General features: G+C 46.2%; 1 protein-coding gene across 2 annotated transcripts in view; it reads right to left on the bottom strand.

Moving 5' to 3' along the window:
• Nucleotides 1–20,858, bottom strand: part of PROSER2 (proline and serine rich 2) — a 99,479-nt gene that overhangs the window by 16,517 nt on the left and 62,104 nt on the right. For both annotated transcript variants that reach the window (XM_032244071.1, XM_032244072.1), the window contains exon 2: nucleotides 4,079–4,298. In XM_032244071.1, coding sequence (XP_032099962.1) covers nucleotides 4,079–4,298 — 220 coding nt within the window. The remainder of the gene's footprint in view (nucleotides 1–4,078; nucleotides 4,299–20,858) is intronic.

Below are 20,858 nucleotides of genomic sequence, written 5' to 3' on the forward strand. Positions count from 1 at the left end.
ACACACACAGACACACACATACATATATATACACACACACAGACACACACATACATATATATATACACACACACACACAGACACACACATACACATATATACACACACAGACACACACATACATATATATACACACACAGACACACACATACATATATATATATACACACACACACACACATATATATATACACACACACAGACACACACATATATATATACACACACACACACACAGACACACACATACATATATATATACACACACAGACACACACATACATATATATATACACACACACAGACACACACATACATATATATATACACACACAGACACATACATATATACACACAGACACACACATATATATATACACACACACACAGACACACATACATATATATATACACACAGACACATATACATATATATATATACACACACACACACACATATATATATATACACACACAGACACACACATACATATATATATATATATATATACACACACAGACACACACATACATATATATATATATTTTTGAGATGGAGTTTCCCTCCATTTCAGTTCACCATAACTTCTGCCTGCCAGGTTCAAGTGATTCTCCTGCTTCAGCCTCCCAAGTAACTGGGATTACAGGCATGTGCCACCACAGCCGGCTAATTTTGTATTTTTAGCCAGGCGTAGAGATGGGGTTTCTCCATGTTGGCCAGGCTGGTCTCAAACTCCTGACCTCAGGTGATCCACCTGCCTCGGCCTCCCAAAGTGCGGGGATTATGGGCATAAGCCACCGCGCCAGGCCCTCATTTTGCTAGTTCTAAGGAAAATGCACAACTGTGAAATAATCAGATGACAAGTAAACTTAGCTCAGTAACTGTCCCTGGAGGAAAATGCCTGCAAACAGTGAACAGGTCTGAGTGGAAGGCAAGGAAACATGACTAGAACACTCCTCCAGCATCCTGTAGTAAGACAGGACATGCAGCAGGATTCTGTGACCCCAAACACACACCATACAGATGTAACTTGATTATGGGCATCCTACGAGTGGCTTTACAATGCTGTTTCCATTATTCAACCTGATACACAGGGACAGGCCCGGCGGGGAACAGACAGAGACATCACATACACCACAGGAGTGCTACTGGATGATTTATCCAATAGGAAAGAACTGGGTAGAATAGGAATCCTTTAATTTAAAATCAAACTCATGCCCATAAGACTGGCAGAATCAAGAAATGTGTGCAATACGGAGGAGGAAGGCATGTTTCCCTTTCACCACCTCATCTTTAGCATCAAAGAAAAAGTAACTTAAAAGTCTACGGATAAGAGAAGGAGACAGGAGGAGGAGCACGGATCCAGACAAGATGGTGGCAGCAGGATGACAGAATGATGCCACACCTGGACACTAACAGACACCAGGGAAGGAGAAGCCGGCGCCAGCACTGCTTGCGGGTGGGAGGTACTGGGCATTTCTCTGAGACCGAGTCTTGCTCTGTCGCCCAGGCTGGAGTGCAGTGGCGTGATCTCAGCTCACTGCAACCTCTGCCTCCTGGTTCAACCGATTCTCCTGCCTCAGCCTCCCGAGTAGGAAACCTGAGTTTCCTGTTAGCCCGCACATTCTACAGTGGACCTGAGCATGCCGTTCGCCCGCACATTCTACAATGGACCTGATTATGCAATTTGCCCACAGATTCTACAGTGGAACTGAGCATGCCATTCCCCCACACATTCTGTGAAGGCTTGTATTTCTACAGCTGTTGTCTAAGTTCCCTGAATTCACTTTACAAGCTTGCTTCTAAGACCCTCATAAGAAACCTCTTTTCATTTTCTCCTAGCCTTGTGTGGTAGCTGGTGTGATGCACCAGCCAGGTCACCAGCCGGGAGGATGGACCTTGTCCCCTGTCTGCTGCAAGCGCAGCTGAAGGCGGCCCTCAGTGGTCAGTGGGATTGTCTTGGCTGAAAGAAACTGATTCATCAAGGTTATGCCTCCTTCCTGGGGCAGCCCGCACCGGAGGCTTGTCACCAAGTGAGTGAGGGTGCCGTCCTCGTCCCAGTGTGGTAACTAAAGGCTCTCCCAGCCCCAGAGCTCACCGGGGAGCAGCCAAGGCTTGTGCTGGGCCCACAAAGCCCAGCTGTTGCCTGGAACCAAATCTGCAGCAACCTATTCTCTCTGAATGGACTACAGTCACGAGAGTGGAAGCTCCAGTCTTACGTCCTTAACCCTTGGAATAATGCTTCAATATTTAAGCCAATGTATAAATCACACACATTTTTATACATACACCAAAGAGACAGAAGGTTAAATACAGAACAATTAGCTCTGCTCCTTGGTGGGCATGTCTGCAGGGGTCACGCAGCCCTCGCTGTCTCTGGAGTACGTGCATTGAGCTACCACACGGGATTGTTAAGTTGGTTATTATGAGGAATAGACCCAGTATAATTAGAATGGCGATACAAAAGCAACTTTCTCACCCCAGATTCCAAACATGTGACACCCTTAGTATCATGGGCTCCTCCAGGAGAACAGCAGATGCTTCATTGGTGCTCTACCAAGAGGCACCACGGCACAGAGGCTGTCCAGAGTTTTGCCTCAACTTCAACAGGAAAATGAATGTGAAAGGCAAGAAAATCCTTCAAAGACCCTGACTCTTAATTGGCTTTATGTGTTCACTCCAATACCAAGATCACCTGCTGAGCACTCCTGATTTTATCCAGCACCATGGGTGCGAGGGAATGTTTCAGACTCTCCTAGAGCAGTTGGCCATGCTGAGTTTTGGAAAAACCCTTCCAGAGCAGGGCTGTGTCCTAACTATGCCTGGGAGCACATACTCCACAAATTACTGGAATATTCATCTGTATGTGTTTCTGCATCTGCCTTAAAAATATGTCTTTAAATGAATTCCTTATATTATTTTAAAAAATTAAAAGTTTTAAACTCTATTCTTCAGTATTTTTAGACTCTCAGACATTCAGAGAGTAATTTATTACATATTTTTCTTTTGGTGAATCAAAGTTTTTTTTTTTTTTTCTTTTGAGAGTCTCGATCTGTCACCCAGGCTGGAGTGCAGTGGTGCGATCTCAGCTCACTGCAAGCTCTGCCTCCCTGGTTCAAGCGATTCTCTTGCCTCAGCCTCCCAAGCAGCTGGGATTACAGGTGGCCAGGACATGGATTACCATGCCCTGCTAATTTTTGTATTTTTATTAGAGATGGGGTTTCATCATGTTGGCCAGGCTGGTCTTGAACTCCTGACCTCAGGTGATCCACCCGCCTTGGCCTCCCAAAATGTTGGGATTACAGGTGTGAGCCACCATGCCCAGCCAATCAAATAATATTTATCACATATTACCATAATGGTCTAAAAAAAGAAAATATGCAAGTGGGGGTCTAGAAAATTCCGTGATTATCAGTAACTACCCCTATGCCATGTATATCTATCTTCAGCATAACTGGTGCTAGTTTTATGGCTCAGTGTATCTGAGGGAAACTGGTGCTCCCACCGGAAGGAGAGGACCTGAGAGGTGCTCCCGACAGTTCCTATTGAGGCCCGGGGGGCCGATTCTCTCCAGGGTTCCTCCCTCTAGGAGTGTCATGGTCTCCCCCACCCTGAAAGATCAATGTCCTCACCGGGGAAGGTACAAGATCCTCTTAACTGTGCAAACTCTTTCTGTAAAGTTCCCAAAGCTAGGCAAGGGTCTGGATGCTGAGACAGGAGGACAGAAAAGCATCTGTACTTGCACGGGAGTGAGACCTGAGAGGGAGCTGTGTTTATCCCATGGGCTCCTCAGCCCTGGGATGGTTTCTGCCTCGGGCCTGCTCTTGCCTGGGTCTAAGCAGCCATGAGTTATTGGCCACAGCAAGGGATTTGCTCCATGGCTATGGGTGGTGCTCTATATTTGTGCAAAATTTAAGATGATTAAAAATAAAGAGCCATTTCACAAAGAAGTATTCCAAAACACCAAGCTGGTTTGACCCAAAAAGATCTGGTAAGATACTCCTTTAAGGGAGAGGAACTGAGGCGAAATCCACCAACCCAGGCACAGGAAAGCATGAAAGAAAAACTGTCACTCACCAAAGTGAAACTTCTGGACCGAGAGCTGCTGCTTCGACTCTCCAAGCTGCCGCCTCTGCTGAAGGCCCGGGGCCTGCAGCTGGGGGACGTGTCGGAGTTCATGTCCGACGCGTCTGATTTCTGGTAGGTTACAGGCATCCCCACAGACTCCTCAGGGCCCAGCTCGATCACAGGAAGCAGGGCAGGAGCCAGCAGCCCATTCTGCAGCAACAGCTCACTTCTAGAGACACAAACACAAATGACAAAGGTCAGTGAGCCTAGACAGTCAAATGCCCGAATCCCTCAAAAACACGGCTGAGGTCCACCTCCACTCTCAGACGTGACCATTAGGATACAGGGGATTGGGAAACACTAAGTCAGCTGGTTTGAGGATGCTGATTGCCACTTCTCCTTTACACTGTTAACCATTCTGAAGACATAAGAATAATTAAATTTTTTTTTTTTTTTGGGGGGGGGGACGGAGTTTCGCTCTTGTTACCCAGGCTGGAGTGCAATGGCGCGATCTCGGCTCACCGCAACCTCCGCCTCCTGGGTTCAGGCAATTCTCCTGCCTCAGCCTCCTGAGTAGCTGGGATTACAGGCACACGCCACCATGCCCGGCTAATTTTTTTGTATTTTTAGTAGAGACGGGGTTTCACCGTGTTGACCAGGATGGTCTCGATCTCTTGACCTCGTGATCCACCCACCTCGGCCTCCCAAAGTGCTGGGATTACAGGCTTGAGCCACCGCACCCGGCCAGAATAATTAAATTTTTTTTCAGAGATGGAGTCTTGCTATGTCGTCCAGGCTGGCACTATACCCCTGGGCTGCAGCAATCCTCCTGCCCCGGCCTCCTATGTAGCTGGGATTACAGGCACAAGTCACCATGCCCAGCTAGAATGATCTCAAGGAAAGATGGGTAAATTCAAGATTACTTTGGTGCCGGAAATATGACAGTAATGTGGCATCTTCTGCACTGAGGGTCTACGCTTCCAAGCTCTTTCACACTCAGGCTTGCCCTGTCTTTTCTGCCTCAGACACCACAAACTGTGGTTCCTTTTCCAGCTCCGTTACAGTTCAGACTTGTGGGGAGGTGACAAGAGCTAACACGTTACCACTGGGAACTTGGCTGACATCTCCAAAACCGGAGACTCTGTGGAAGCCTCATGCTACTGCAGGCTGTACATAAAAAGTAAAGCGCCCCAAGCTAATACTACAAGGAAATTCCCGTTTTTACTTCCAGGAGCAAAGACACTGAAACGGTCCCCTGTATGCCCCTTAATGTCATATGGTCCTCTGACCGCCCCCTACCCCGCTTTTTTGTGGAGACAAGGTCTCACTTTGTCACCCAGGCTGGAGTGCAGTGGCAAAATCACAGCTCACTGCAGCCTGACCTCATGGGCTCAAGCAGTCCTCCCACCTCAGCCTCATGGGTAGCTGGGACTACAGGCGTGCACTGCCACACCCAGCTTATTTTTTGTAGAGACAGGGTTTTGTTATGTTTCCCAGGCTGTCTTGAACTCCTGAGCTCAAGTGATCTGCCTGCCTCAGCCTCCCCAAAGTGCTGGGATTATAGGCGTGAGCCACCATGCCTGGTCCTCTGACCCTTTTAGCAGGAAATCCAGCCCAGCCCCTGAACAGTGTGTTAGAGAGTTCAACAAAACCTTCTAGAAGACCAAAGAAGACTCATAGGAATAAGCCTCTTGCTGATTAACAGAGACATGACCATTTGTGGAGAAAGTCCAATCAGCATTGAACACCTTTAGGGGAACCCTGCCATTCAAGACTTCAAGCATTACCAGGAAAACCTCTGCTGAGAAACCTTACAAACATCTCTGCAGAACAGATTAAAAAAGACACATTTCTGCCCAATCGGTACACATCAAATGGTGATTTAAGAGCAAGGCTAGGAAACCAGAAGATAAGCATATACATAAAGTTGCCACTATTCCAAATAGTAAAACGAAGACAAAGTTGATGATCCTAGGAGAGCTGGTGGGCTGTGGAGCTAGGAGAGACAGGCCGCTCCCTTTATCTTCCTGTACATTCCAGGAGGCCCTAGAATGCCCGAGATGGTGTAATGCACAAAGCCCTCCTTTCCCTGTCCCGCCACCATCTCAGGAGGAAATGGCCACACTTGGGTATATGGAACAGCTCAAGTAACTAGGTCTTTCTGTTGTTGACCTGAAAGGGCTGGTTTTGCCACATGTGTGACTCAGCGTCCACCCTAGACCCAGGGCCAGGGCCTCATCACACAAATGAGCCATGGAAACATCTCCCACACTCCCCATCCTGCCACTCGCAGGCGGCCTGCTGCCCAGCCCTGTGGACTCTTCCCTTGCAACGTGAGTTGTATCCACTTCCCTTCTGGTCCCACTCCCAAGTTCAGCACATTTTAGCATGTGCCTGCGTTACTGCCACAGCCATTGTCTTCATCTTGGCTTGTGATTCCGGAGCTTGGGAAGTCCATGATCCAGGGTCACATCTGCTGAGGGCCTTCCTGCCGTACCGTAAGACAACGGAAGTTATCACCGGTAAGAGACAGCAAGAAAGGGACAGACTTGCTTGTACAGTGAACCCACTCCTGCAATAACACGAGTCACCTCCTCCTGTCCCCACCTCTCAGCATGGCTGTCCTGGGGATTAAGTTTCCAATACATGAGCTTTGGGGTACACAATCCAACTACAGCCGCCATCTGCTGTCCTCCTGCCTTCTCCCTCTTCTCCACACTTCTGCTGGGTTCTTCAGCTGGATTAATCTTGAAACAACACTTTAATGTCACCACGCTCCCAAAAGCAGTCAACTTGAACCCATTCCCAACAGGCTGGAGAATCAAAGTTTCAGCCACTCAGTCATCACCTGCTTCCATCTGAACCCATGTCCTTTCTAGCCTCAGCACATTCTTTGATGCTTCCTGTTTTCCTACCTACCTTGGGCAGATGAATCAGAGGCTTCCCTTCCATAGAGGAGCCCATCTACCCACTGATGCTTAACTCAGGCAATGGATTAGAAACTCTTTGGGACTCAGACCCAGACCTACAGAACACATTTATGGGGGTAAAGGCTGGATGTGTGTGTTTTTAGGGAGTTCCACAAGTGACTCTGCCACATAGCACCAACTCTAAGGGAAGACAGATGTGTAACAATGCTCAGTGCCATTACAGGGACTCCATGAGTGCCCAGGAAGGAGTAGCTCCAGGGAGGGTTCAGAGATTTCACAGTAAAGGCGACAACTCAGCCAAGTCCTAAGAGATAGCTAAGATTTAAGGAGACAGCTAGTTAAACAAACTCTTCTTTTTTTTTTCTTTTTATTTTAAAGATGGAGTTTCTCCATGATGGCCAGGCTGGTCTTGAACTCCTGACCTCAGGTAATCCACCCACCTCAGCCTCCCAAAGTGCCAGGATTACAGGCATGAGCCATGGCGCCTGGCTTCCTTTTTTTTTTTTTTTTTTTTTTTTTTTTGAGATGGAGTCTTGCTCTGTTGCCCAGGCTGGAGTGCAATGGCACGATCTTGGTTCACTGTAACCTCTGCCTCCCTGGTTCAAGTGATTCTCCTGCCTCAGCCTCCCTAGTAGCTGGGATTACAGGCACATGCCACCATGCCTGGCTAATTTTTGTATTTTTATTAGAGACAGGGTTTCACCATATTGGTTGGGCTGGTCTCGAACTCCTGACCTCAGGTGATCCACCTGCCTCGGGCTCCCAAAGTGCTGGGATTACAGGTGTGAGCCACTGCACCTGGCCCATTAAAGAAACTCTTGAAACAGCACTTTAACATCACCACACCTATGGGCATTCCTAACAGAGAAAAAAGAATCAAGAAAGGTGTGGAAATGTAAGCCTGTTTGAAAAATGGCAAGTGCTCAGGATAAAGCAGTGAACTCAGCTCAAACACAAGATACAACACGGGTTGCAGAAAAGGTAGAGAGAGGTGCAAACCGGGGGGATGAGGTCAGCTGGACCCCAGTGAAAGTAGCTTTGAGTTCTGAACTTTGCCCATAGGTGGGGAGAACGAAGGGAGGCTTACATCCTGCAGAGGCACAGGACCACACTACATTGAGAGACGACTCTGGCCATGGTCTGAAGGGTGGGCGGAACCAGGAGAAGACTCTGAAAGCAGTGAGGATAACAACTCCACACACTGTTTAAAAAAGAATTAGGTGCTCCTCCAACTCCATGACATTCTGAGAGTGGAAAAAAGCAAGGGAAAGTGCCTGTAATCCCAGCACTTTGGGAGGCTGAAGCAGGCGAATCACTTGAAGTCAGGAGTTTGAGACCAGCCTGGTAAAACCCTGCCTCTACTAAAAATACAAAAATTAGCCAGGCATGGTGAGGCACACCTGTAATTCCAGCTACTTGGGAGGCAGAGGCAGGAGGATTGCTGGAACCTGGGAGGCGGAGGTTGCGGTGAGCCGAGAATGCGCCACTGCACTCCAGCCTGGGAGACAGAGTGAGACTCTGTCTCCAAAATGAATAATAAAATAAATAAATAATACAAGTAATGTTTAAGGAGACAATGGCTGAGTGTGTTTCCCAATATATGTATACATATACATTTGTATTTGTGTGTGTGTGTGTGTTTGTGTCTGTCTGTCTGTCTTTTTCAACCTGTCTTGGTTTCAGATGAAACAGCTTTTAGAAATTTGTATTTTCTATGCTATTTTGCCATTGTTCTTAAAATAATATATATATATTTTTTGGGATGGAGTCTTTCTCTGTCACCCAGGCTGGAATGCAGTGGCTTGATCTTGGCTTACTGCAACCTCCACCACCCAGATTCAAGTGATTCTCCTGCCTCAGCCTCTGGAGTAGCTGAGACTCCAGGTGTATGCCACCACGCCTGGCTAATTTTTTGTATTTTTAGTAGAGACCGGGTTTCACCTTGTTAGCCAGGATGGTCTCGATCTCCTGACCTCATAATCTGCCCACCTCGGCCTCCCAAAGTGCTGGGATTACAGGCCTGAGCCACTGAGCCCAGCTGAAAGAATATTTTTATTGGCCAGGTGTGGTGGCTCATGCCTGTAATCCCAGCACTTCAGGAGGCCAAGGCGGGAGGATCACCTGAGGTCAGGAGTTGGAAACCAGCCTGGCCAACAAGGGGAAACCCCATCTCTACGAAAAATAAAAAAATAAGCCAGGCATGGTGGCACGCGCCTGTTGTCCCAGCTACTCAGGAGGCTGAGGCAGGGGAATCGCTTGAACCCGGGAGGTGGATATTGCAATGAGCTGAGATTGTCGCCACTGCACTCCAGCCTGGTGACAAAGCTAGACCTTTTCTCAAAAATAAATTAATTAATTAAATAAAAATAAAAGACAGGAAACACCATACTTATCGGAAAATATTAAAAACCATTCCTGTTTTCACCACTGCTATTCCATATTGTAGGTCTTTTTTTTTTTTAATTTAAAAAAAATTTTTAATTTTGAGACAGAGTCTCGCTCTGTCACCCAGGCTGGAGTGCTGTGGCATGATCTCAGCTCACTGCAACCTCCGCTTCCTGGGTTCAAGTGATTCTCTTGCCTCAGGCTACTGAGTAGCTGGGATTACAGGTGCCCACCACCACACCTGGCTAATTTTTGTATTTTTAGTAGAGACACTGTTATGCCATGTTGACCAGGCTGGTCTCAAACTCCTGACCTCTTGATCCGCCCACCTCAGCCTCCCAAAGTGCTGGGATTACTGACATGAAGCACCACGCCTGGCCAAGTAAAACACAAGGTGCTGATACCAGGACAGACAGAGCAATGAAACAGACTGGAAAGCCCAGACACTGTTTGATACAAACGATGCAAGCATTTTTACAAAATCTGTAATATAACCTAAAGAATTTATTTTTATGTAGTTGAATTTATCAATCTTTTTGTTTATAACTCATGTGTTTTTGCAAATTTAGGCCTTTCCTACTCTAAGAATATAGAATATACCTATCAAATCTCTACTAGCATTTTTATGGTTTCATTTTTCATATCTAAATATCTGACCCACCTTCAATTTATGTCAGTATAACGTATGGAGTAGAGACCTATCCCCTGCCCCCAAGCCACGAAGGTTACCCGATGGCTCAAGTGCCAAGTACTGAAGGACCCATCTTTTGCCACTGTTTTGAAATACTGATGTTATTTATACTAAATGTTTATATGTTTTGGTTCTATTTCTGAATTTCCTATTTTGCTCTATTAATCTTTCTATTCATTAGGACTCAAAAAATTCAAATTATAAGGTAAAAATTTCAATGCATCTGTCTACCTAAAAATTAAGGACACCAGAGATAATACTTGCAGAAAAGCTGCCAGCTGATAGAAGATATGTACTATGTCTAATACTTATAAGGAATCAATAGCTAGAATATATGAAAACCTTCTAAATTAATAAGAAACTCAGAGGCCGGACACAGTGGCTCACGCCTGTAATCCCAGCACTTTGGGAGGCTGAGGCAGGCGGATCATGAGGTCAGGAGATTGATACCATCCTGGCCAACATGGTGAAACCCCGTCTCTACTAATAATACAAACATTGGCTAGGCATGGTGGTGTACATATGTAATCCCAGCTATTCGGGAGGCTAAGGCAGGAGAATCGCTTGAACCTGGGAGGCGGAGGTTGCAGGGAACTGAGATCACAGCACTGCAATCCAGCCTGGGTAACAGAATGAGACTCTGTCTCAAAAAAAAAAAAAAAGGAAGAAACCAGATGATTAAGAAGTACAAAAGAGATGTTCAGTCTCACTAGTGAACATAAAAAGGACAAGCTAAAACTACTGTAGACATTATTTCTTACCTACTGGTGTGGCAAAAATTAGACAAAAAATAACACATGTCAGCAAGAACGTGGGGCAACCTTTGTGAGCCTGCTGGGAATGAATTTACACAACCGCTCTGCAGGCCAATTGGGCAGTACTGAGAGAAAGTATGTCCTCTGCGTTACACAGCCCACTGCTCAGCCTTCACTCTAGAGGAGCTCTCTCCTAGGAACATAGGGGAACATGTGCCAGGATGGGGTCACAGTGTTGTCTGCTGCTGAGAAGAGGTGGTGGCAGTCTGGGTTCTTCATTTACCATGAACTCTAGGAATAAGCAGAAATGGGGTAAACGCTTACCATGGAATACTGCACGTCAGTTGCATCAGCTGGATGAGGCCATGCACAAACCTTCAAACCATTCAATGAAAAGTCAGTTAGATTCTTAGCACAATTCTACTCCTGTAAGTGTAAAACACGATGCTGCATTTTACATGCATATCCAGGGTCTCATGCCAGTGGTGAGTCGGGGGCTGAGTGTGTGTGGGGTGGCATGACTTGATTGTTCTAGAACAGACAGCCACCCACCTCACTCATCGAAGGGAAAATGTGTGTTTTGTTTTGTTTTGTTTTTTTTTTTGAGATGGAATCCCTCTCCATCACCAGGCTGGAAGGCAGTGGTGTGATCTCGGCTCACTGCAACCTCTGCCTCCCAGGTTCAAGGGATTCTCCTGTCTCAGCCTCCTGAGGAGCTGGGACTACAGGCAGATACCACCATGGCCAGCTAATTTTTGCATTTTTAGTAGAGACGGGGTTTCACCATGTTGGCCAGGATGGTCTTGATCTCTTGACCTCATGATTCACCTGCCTTGGCCTCCCAAAGTGTTGGGATTACAGGTGTGAGCCACCGCGCCCGGCCACCTGTGTGCTTCCTTTAGGCACTTGAGTCTGGCTGCTACCAACACAGAAAGGGAAGGTTTCCTAGAGGTTAAAGAAATGATTTATCAGATCATTTCAGCACCCTGGAGCCTTTGAAAGACCCAGTATGTCAGGAGACGATACAGACAGGTAAGTTACGATTTAATGAGGGAAGAAAAGACAGGCATCACCTAGAAACCCCAGGGCAATTCAGGAAACCTGAAAACGGCATGGGTGTCACAGCAAGAGGAAGAACCCCGAAGGTAACCTTTTCTACACCACAGCTCAGCTCAAAATTAATCAGGGAACAGTGAACCTGGTCCACTTGACTGAACAATCTAAGCTGGAACAAATAATACAAAGTTTCCCACATTCTACTAAGGTTTTGCACCAAGTCAATGTGAGGGAAGGAAATCTTGTCTTATGAGACTTGGATTCCCTGCAGACAGCTTCAACCAAATCACAAGGTCATTACTGTCTTTGGTAGTTCTGAACGTGAATGGAAAAATTACTCTCCTTAACCAAGTGATGCAGAACCAATCTTGCTTAGCATGTCTATGCTACACTTTAAAAAGAGAACTGTCTCAACTCATTGCCGTTGCAAACATTTGACAAAAAAAGGTGCAGGCTGGTCCTGAAGACTCAGCCCCATGTACCTATACTGCTGCAGTTCTCCCTTATCTCAGGGGGTTATGTTCCAAGACACTCGGTGGATGCTTCAAACTACAGAGAGCACCGATCCCGGCCCGTCTGCCAGCAATCGGGACTTGATCATTTCATATCTTCTACCTACAAGGTAACTACGCACTTGTCACACACTGTGGCCATAACTTGTACAGTATGAAATGTGACAGCAAAATTAATACAAACTTATTTCTCCTTCTTCACAACTTCACAGAGAGAAGACACTCTGTTCTTATAGTACGTCTTAGCGACCTCAGCATTTGATTTTTTTCTTCCCTAAGTTGAGAACTTTCACCTTTCCACTTACAGGAAGCGCTTGGTGGCCTCTCTTCGGCATATACAAGTTGCTGGCCAGCATCATGCCTCTTCTGCTTCAGGGCCATTATTCAGTAGAATCAAAGTGACTTGAACACAAGCATTGTGACAGACAGCTGAATTGAGAAGAGGTGGCTACCTAGTGACGGCAGGTGGGGACGCCAGACAAAGGAGGAGCCACATGCAGGAGGGGGCAGATTGGAACAATGCATTTCATCCCGCTACTCAGAATGGTGCACAATTTAAAACTTAAGGATTTATTTCTGGAATTTTCCACTTAATATTTTTGGACCATAGTTGACTTCAAGTGACTGAAACCATGGAAAGCAAACATGGGTAAGAGAGGACTTCGGTGCAGGGTTATAGACCCTTCCTGGTCTAGACACTCACCATTAACCAACACTGTTAAGATACAGTCGAGACAAGCTGGGAAAGAGGTAGAAATGACAGGATATACACTAGGGCAGGGACCAATGAGCATACTCATATACTACAGCAGGGTCAGAGTGCACACCTACACGCTAGGGCAGGGGCGGCGTGCACACGTATACGCTAGGGTGGGGCAACGTGCACATGTATACGCTAGGGCGGGGGTGGCGTGCACACCTATACGCTAGGGCGGGACCCGCGTGTACACCTATATGCTAGGGCGGAGGGACGTGCACACCATGAATTATGTGAAGATTTGTTCCAAAATATAAACATATGTTAGGAAAGAAATTGTCTTTAAAGCTACATCCTGGCCAGGTGTGGTGGCTCACGCCTGCAATCTCAACACTTTGGGAGGCCAAGGCAGACGGATCACCTGAGGTCAGGAGTTCGAGACCAGCCTGACTAACATGGTGAAACCCTGTCTCTACCAAAAATACAAAAATTAGCCAGGCGTGGTGATGTGCACCTGTAATCCCAATTACTTGGGAGGTTGAGACAAGAGAATCACTTGAACCTGGAAGGTGGAAGCTGCAGAGAGTGGACATCACACCACTGCACTTCAGCCTGGCCAACAGAGGGAGACTCTGTCTCAAAAAACCAAACAAACATGATTAGCCAGGCATAGTGGTGAATGCCTATAATCCCAGCTACTTGAAGCTGAAAAGTCCCCGTATGATGACCTGACTGCCAAGCCCTTTACAAAAAGCTATGTTTTCCTTAACCTTCAAGAGCGTCATGAATGAGAGCATTTCACAGCGGGAACTCTTTCTGAATCACCCAGCTCATTACCATGAGTGGGCTTCTTCATATGGGTAAGAAGTAGGTTAAAATAAAGATCAGTAAACAGGAAAGAGCCACTGCTGGCCCTAATGCTAGTGGCTCCTGACAACATTTGCCCATGTGAAAAGGCGTCAATGTGTTCTACGCGACAGGCACTTTGCTTTGATTTTACTCAAACTAAGAGGAGACTCCTGCTTTTTCACAGTCTATGTGGTTCTGTCTTAATTCCAATTTTTATGTAATTGTGTATTAATAAAAATGAGTTTTATAAAAAGAAATGTACTAGAAAAGTAGTAAATGATGTCAAGACTCTATTATAGCTTTTTAAACTCAATTCATAGATTAAAAGGAAACGGAGTCCAAACATTCTTGGTTTTCTATTATTCAACTTAAGTAGGGCTTTTCAAAACAAACTTAGACTAAATTAACCATTTCCTTTTTCACCCTAAAAATAATTTGTGGACTACTTTCATGAAAACAGGATTTTGCCCTAGTTATTGTGACACAGAGAGCTCTGGGCACACGCCTGGTTCCTTCTGTACGCGTACACCCAAGCCCAGTGTCCGCATCATCCCTGTCCCTGCTGCACCACAGCTGCAGATCCACACACAAATGCACACAGCCGACCTCAGGAAGAGGGAAGAGGAGCTGGGGCCCCAACGGCACGTTTCCCTCCCCCAAGTACATCCACTCTTGAAAGCTCTGGTCAAAAGAAACTAGCACTCATACCACACCCACCTGTAAACTGCCAGCTATTTCAATAACTAACATTGCTTTTCTTTTTTCTGAGACAGATTCTCACTCTGTCTCCCAGGCTGGAGTACAGTGGCATGATCTCAGCTCACTGAAACTTCTGCCTCCTGGGTGAACGATTCTCCTGCCTCAGTCTCCCAAGTAGCTGGGATTACAGGTGCCCACCACTATGCCTGGATGATTTTTGTATTTTTAGTAGAGACAGGGTTTCACCATGTTGCCAGGCTGGTCTCTAAACTCCTGACCTCAGGTGATCCACCACCTCTGCCTCCCAAAGTGATGGTATTACAGGCATGAGCCACCTTGCCAGGCCTCAATAACTAACATTTCAAAAATCCGAGGTTGCTCTTGACGCCACAGGCCAGGTAAGGTGGCCAAGTTTTCATTTTCCTAATCTGTATTGCCAAGGAGCTGGTCTGTAAGAACATGAGGCTTTATAAAGTGTCTCTCTAGAATCTGGCCTAGCCTTCTCTCTTCCACATTTCTTTTTACAAATTGAGCCAGGTCTCCTATGAAAGTGCTACTCACGGCCAGGCGCGGTGGCTCACGCCTGTAATCCCAGCATTTTGGGAGTCTGAGGCGGGTGGATCACAGTGTCAAGAGATAGAGACCATTCTGGCCAACGTGGTGAAACCCCACCTCTAATAAAAATACAAAAACTAGCTGGGCGTGGTGGCATGTACCTGTCGCACCTGTAAGTCCCACCGACTCGGGAGGCAGAGGCAGGAGAATTGCTTGAACCTGGGAGGTGGAGGTTGCTGTGAGCCAAGATCTCACCACTGCACTCCAGTGTGGCGAGAGTGAGACTGCCTCAAAAAAAAAAAAAAAGAAAAAGAAAACGAACAAAAAAACAAAAAATGGCTGGGCACGGTGGCTCACGCCTGTAATCTTAGCTCTTTGGGAGGCCCAGGTAGGCGGATCACAAGGTCAGGAGTTCGAGAGTAGCCTGGCCAACATGGTGAAACCCCATCTCTACTAAAAATACAAAAATTAGCTGGGTGTGGTGTCGGGTGCCTGTAATCCCAGCTACTCGGATGGCTGAGGCAGAAGAATCGCTTGAACCTGGGAGGCGGAGGTTGCAGTGAGCCGAGATTGCGCCATTGCACTCCAGCCTGAGCAAGAGCAGGACTCTGTCTAAAAAAAAAAAAAGACAGAGCTACTCACGTGAGAACCCCTTCCCGCTGCCTCCCTGCTGCCCTCCTCCCAGGCTTCAAAGCTTAGCTTAAAAACTCTACCAAACCCAGTCAAGCCTTTGGGACTCACTCAGCATTGGCCTCTCTGCCAGGCTCGTTCTGTGGCTGCTGTTGACATCCACTGCTTGTTCTATGTGCCATTTTTGGCACTCAGATACAATTGATCACATCAGGTTTCTGCCTGTAATTCTTATTTTCCTCAATTAGATGATAAACTCCTTGTAGGCAAAGTTCTTTTTTTTTTTTTTTTTTGAGATGGAGTTTCACTCATGTTACCCAGGCTGGAGTGCAATGGCGCGATCTCGGCTCACCGCAACCTCCGCCTCCTGGGTTCAGGCAGTTCTCCTGCCTCAGCCTCCTGAGTAGCTGGGATTACTGGCACGCACCACCATGCCCAGCTAATTTTTTTTTGTATTTTTAGTAGAGACGGGGTTTCACCAAGTTGACCAGGATGGTCTCGATCTCTTGACCTCGTGATACACCCGCCCCGGCCTCCCAAAGTGCTGGGATTACAGGCTTGAGCCACCGCGCCCGGCCTGCAAAGTTCTTTTTTTAATTAATTTTTTTTTTTTGGAGATGGGGTCTCACTATGTCACCCAGGGAGCCTGGACCACCTGGGCTCAAAAAATCCTCTGCCTCAGCCTCCAGAGTTGGGACTACAGGTGTGAGCTACTGTGCCCAGCAAAGAGCTTAAACACACACACACACACACACACACACACACACACACACACACACACCATTTTATATAATGCTTGTCACGGAATACAGACTTAATCACTATTCATTACTTAACCAAAACTTGTATTTAAAAACTTTAAAACCAGCTGGGTGTGGTGGCTCAAGCCAATAATCCCAGCACTTTGGGAGGCTGAGGCAGGTGGATCACTTGAGGTCAGAAGTTTGAGACCAGCCTGGCCAACAAGGTGAAACCCCGTCTCTACCAAAAAATACAAAAATTAGCTGGGTGTGGTGGTGTGTGCCTGTAATCCCAGCTAATAGGGAGGCTGAGGTGGGAGAATTGCTTGAACCCAGGAGGTGGAGGTTACCGTAAGCCAAGACCACACACCATTGCTGCACTCCGGTGACAGAGTGACACCATCTCAAAAAACAAAACTCTAAAACCATTTTATTTAAAAAAAAAAAAAACACCCTAAACACAGACCTTGGATCTAAAAGAAAAGCTTCAAAACTTCGGAGGAGTTTCAAACATGTTAACAACGGTGTGGCTCTCATCCTTTCCCTGCCATCATCTTTACAGATCAAATCCTTCCAACTTAGGAGAAATTAATCTCATCCAATTTGTGGAGTTAAATCAGGGGAAATGGGCAGATGAGGGGAATGACTTTAAACACAGCAGGAGAAAGCATGCTTCATAAATAACAAATGTTAGAAAGTCGGCATCAATAAACACATTACACACGCTAACCCAGTTACACCTCCCGATATTAACAGGTAATCCATGTCAATATGAATGTGTATGCACCTATAAGTGTAATCCATGACCAAAATTTATCCTCAAAATGGGCTTCCACAGAGATACAGAGGTTGCAGTAAAACATGAAGCAACTGCTCTTTAGTTTGCACTATTTCTCAATTTCAAGAAAAAAAAACCTCGGAAAGAAAAGAATGCTTCCAAAAATTCCCACTAAGCAAACTAGGATGATATCCCAGCACTGAGGATCACAGAAAGACCCAGGTGGAAGCTGCTGCTGGGAGTGCGGGCAGTTTTGTCCTGGAGTTTCAGAAGGTCAGTGCGGTCACAGTTTAGCACCTTTTCCTGTGATTCTGCTTTTCCTCTGAGTTGGGATTTCCCTTACTTCTGAAATGCCTTACGTGAGAACTGAGAACCTTACACACAGATTTAAAAAGGCTAGTAATTCTACTTCCTGGAAGAATAATCATGCTTTTGCTCAGATTTTTTGTTTTGAAAAGCTCTTTCCAAATAATGTACAAAAACACGGTTGATTTCAAACTGTCTCTGTTGTGAATAGTTTCAGTTGTTAATAGGAGCAGTGATTTACTCCCAGCCACACATCACATGGAAGTAATTGATTCGCCCACACTTAAAGCAAACAGGTTCACCAGGTCGCCTTACCTAGAGAGGCTGGGTTAGCAGGCCCAGAGGGAAGAAGTTTTCTACAGCCAGTTCACCATCACTGAAAACCATACAAAAGCCAGATTTTCCTAAAATAAAATCTCACCTGAAAACACTCTTGACTAGACATCTGATTGGGTCTTAGCAACAAAAGGAATGACCCAGAAGGAAGCCAAGGGGGCCACCAAGAGTAGAGTCTGACTGGGGACAGTTCTCGCTGAGCCAATGTTTGCAAATCGGCATCAGTCTCCAAGGTTTTGGAGAATAATAAAAATTGAATACAGAAATGTTTCATGAAGTTAGATACTGCACATTTTTACTCAGCTCATTTTTGGAAAATGGACAGCTGGTATGTGTCTTACATTTCTGGATTCCTGAGCAAATTATTTAAGGATGGAAGAAAATTCCAGTTGAAGTTATTCTTCTTTTGTGAAACAAGTTTGCGTGCTTTGTCTTTATTTGCTTAGTAAATATTACCCAGCACCCAGTATGTGCTACATTAGTGAGGTAAATGTAGTACTTCTCGCTAGGAAGGGATTATTACACCCTACTGTTTTACAGGATTCTACGGTGCTCACCCACCCCCATCACCCACAAGAAGCTCAAAATTCTTGGCTGAATTTTTTCATCCATGCTCCCAGTGAAAAGAAAGCTGGCTTAGAGCATGTTCCTTTAGCACTGGTATTTACAACACCTGGTCAGACTGCCAGCCATGGTCTGATTTACATATCTTATCTCACGTTGAACTGATTTAAATCTGAACCAGTGTGGAACGAGCTCACCCAAGACCTCCTGCTGGGAATCCAGTGTACGAAACTTTTAACCTCATCTTCCACAGTCCCTTTGCGTGCCCAGTGATGGATGATGTCACTAAGGGAAGGTGAGTAACCACCTCTTCCTCCCTGCTCCCCTACACCTCCCGGGAACCGACTAGCAAATTCCTCAAGTCAATCCAAGCCTGTGGGCACAGTCATTTCCCAGTTTTAAAAGAGTGGGGAGAAACCTGGGGATTTTAGCAATTTTTTTTTTTTTTGAGACTGCATTTCACTCTGTCGCCCAGGCTGGAGTGTAATGGCGTGATCTTGGTTCACTGTAATCTCTGCCTCCCAGGTTCAAGCAATTCTCCTGCCTCAGCCTCCTGAGTAGCTGGAACTACAGGTGTGCACCCACACCTGGCTTATTTTTGTATTTTTATTAGAGATGGGGTTTCACCATGTTGGTCAGGCTGGTCTCGAACTCCTGACCTTGTGATCCTCCCACCTTGGCCTCCCAAAGTGCTGGGATTACAGGCGTGAGCCACTGCACCCAGCCTTAACACATTTTTAAGAAATGAGGACCCACCAAATGTTCGTAGAAAAATCTGGATGAGTCCAAGTAACAGTTCCCATGTTACTATTTTCAGAAGTCCAAGGGCTGCCTATCAACCTCTGACGGAGAAATCAGGACGCCTTTAAGTAGCTCAAGGGGAGAGTCTGCTATGGACAACAGAATAGAGATTTCTCAGGAAACTAAACCCAGAACTTCCACTGGACACAGCAATCTCACTATTGGGTGTCTACCCAAAGGGAGAAAAATCATTACATCAAAAAGACACCTGCACTGTACCTTCGCTGCAGCGATGCTCACAGTAACCAAGTCACAGAATTAACCTAAGTGTCAGACAGATAAAGAAAATGTGGTGGCTGGGCGTGGTGGCTCACACCCGTCATCCCAGCACTTGGGGAGGCTGAGGTGGGCAGATCACCTGAGGTCAGGAGTTCAAGACCAGCCTGGCCAACAGGAAGAAGCCCCGTCTCTACTCAAAATTAGCCAGGCATGGTGGTTTGCGCCTGTAATCCCAGCTACTTGGGAGGCTGAGGCAAGAGAATCACTTGAACCTGGGAGGTGGAGATTGCAACACGCCAAGATAGCTCCATTGTACTCCAGCCTGGGCAAAAAGAGTGAAACTCCATTCAAAAAAAAAAAAAAAAAAATGCTGGGCGCAGTGGCGGCTCATGCCTGTAATCCCAGGACTTTGGGAGGCTGAGGTGGTTGGATCACAGGGTCAGGAGTTCGAAACCAGCCTAACCAACATGGTGAAACCCTATTTCTACTAAAAATACAAAAATTAGCCAGGTGTGGTGACACATGCTTGTAGTTCCAGCTACTCCGGAGGCTGAGGCAGGAGAATCACTTGAACCCGGGAGGCGGAGATTGCAGTGATCTGAGACTGTGCCACTGCACTCCAGCCTGGGCAACAGAGCGAGACTCTGTCTCAAAAAAAACAAAACAAAATAAAAAAAAGAAAAGAAAATGTGGTATATAAACACCATGGCGACTACTCAGCCATAAAAATGAATGAAATCACGTCTTTTGCAGCAACATGGATGGAACGGAAGGCATCATCCTAAGTGAAAGTCAAACACCACATGTCCTCACAGTGGGAACTCAATGATGGGACCACATAAATGCACAGAGTGGACTAACAGACACCGGAGACTCCAAAAGGTGGGAGGGTCATGGATGGGGGAGATGAGGGCTGAAAAACTGCCCATGGCGGCTGGCACAGTGCTTATGCCTATACTCCCAGCATTTTGGGAGGCCGAGGCAGGTGAATCTCTTGAGCTCAGGAGTTAGAGACCAGTCTGGCCAACATGGCAAAAACCTGTCTCTACTAAAAAACGCAAACATTAGCCAGGCATGGGGGCACACGCCTATAGTCCCAGATACTCTGGAAGCTAAGGTGGGAGAATCACATGAGCCCAGGAGGTGGAGGCTACAGTGAGCCAAGATCATGCCACTGCACTCCAGCCTAAGTGACAGAGCAAGGCTCTGTCTCAAAAAAAAAAAAACAACAAAAAAAAAACAAAAAAAAAAACAAAAAAAAACAAGGGTCAAGAAGAAAAAAGAAA

Source organism: Sapajus apella, unplaced genomic scaffold, assembly GCF_009761245.1.
Source record: "Sapajus apella isolate SASKATOON/1434 unplaced genomic scaffold, GSC_monkey_1.0 scaffold53, whole genome shotgun sequence".
Lineage (NCBI taxonomy): Eukaryota > Metazoa > Chordata > Mammalia > Primates > Cebidae > Sapajus > Sapajus apella.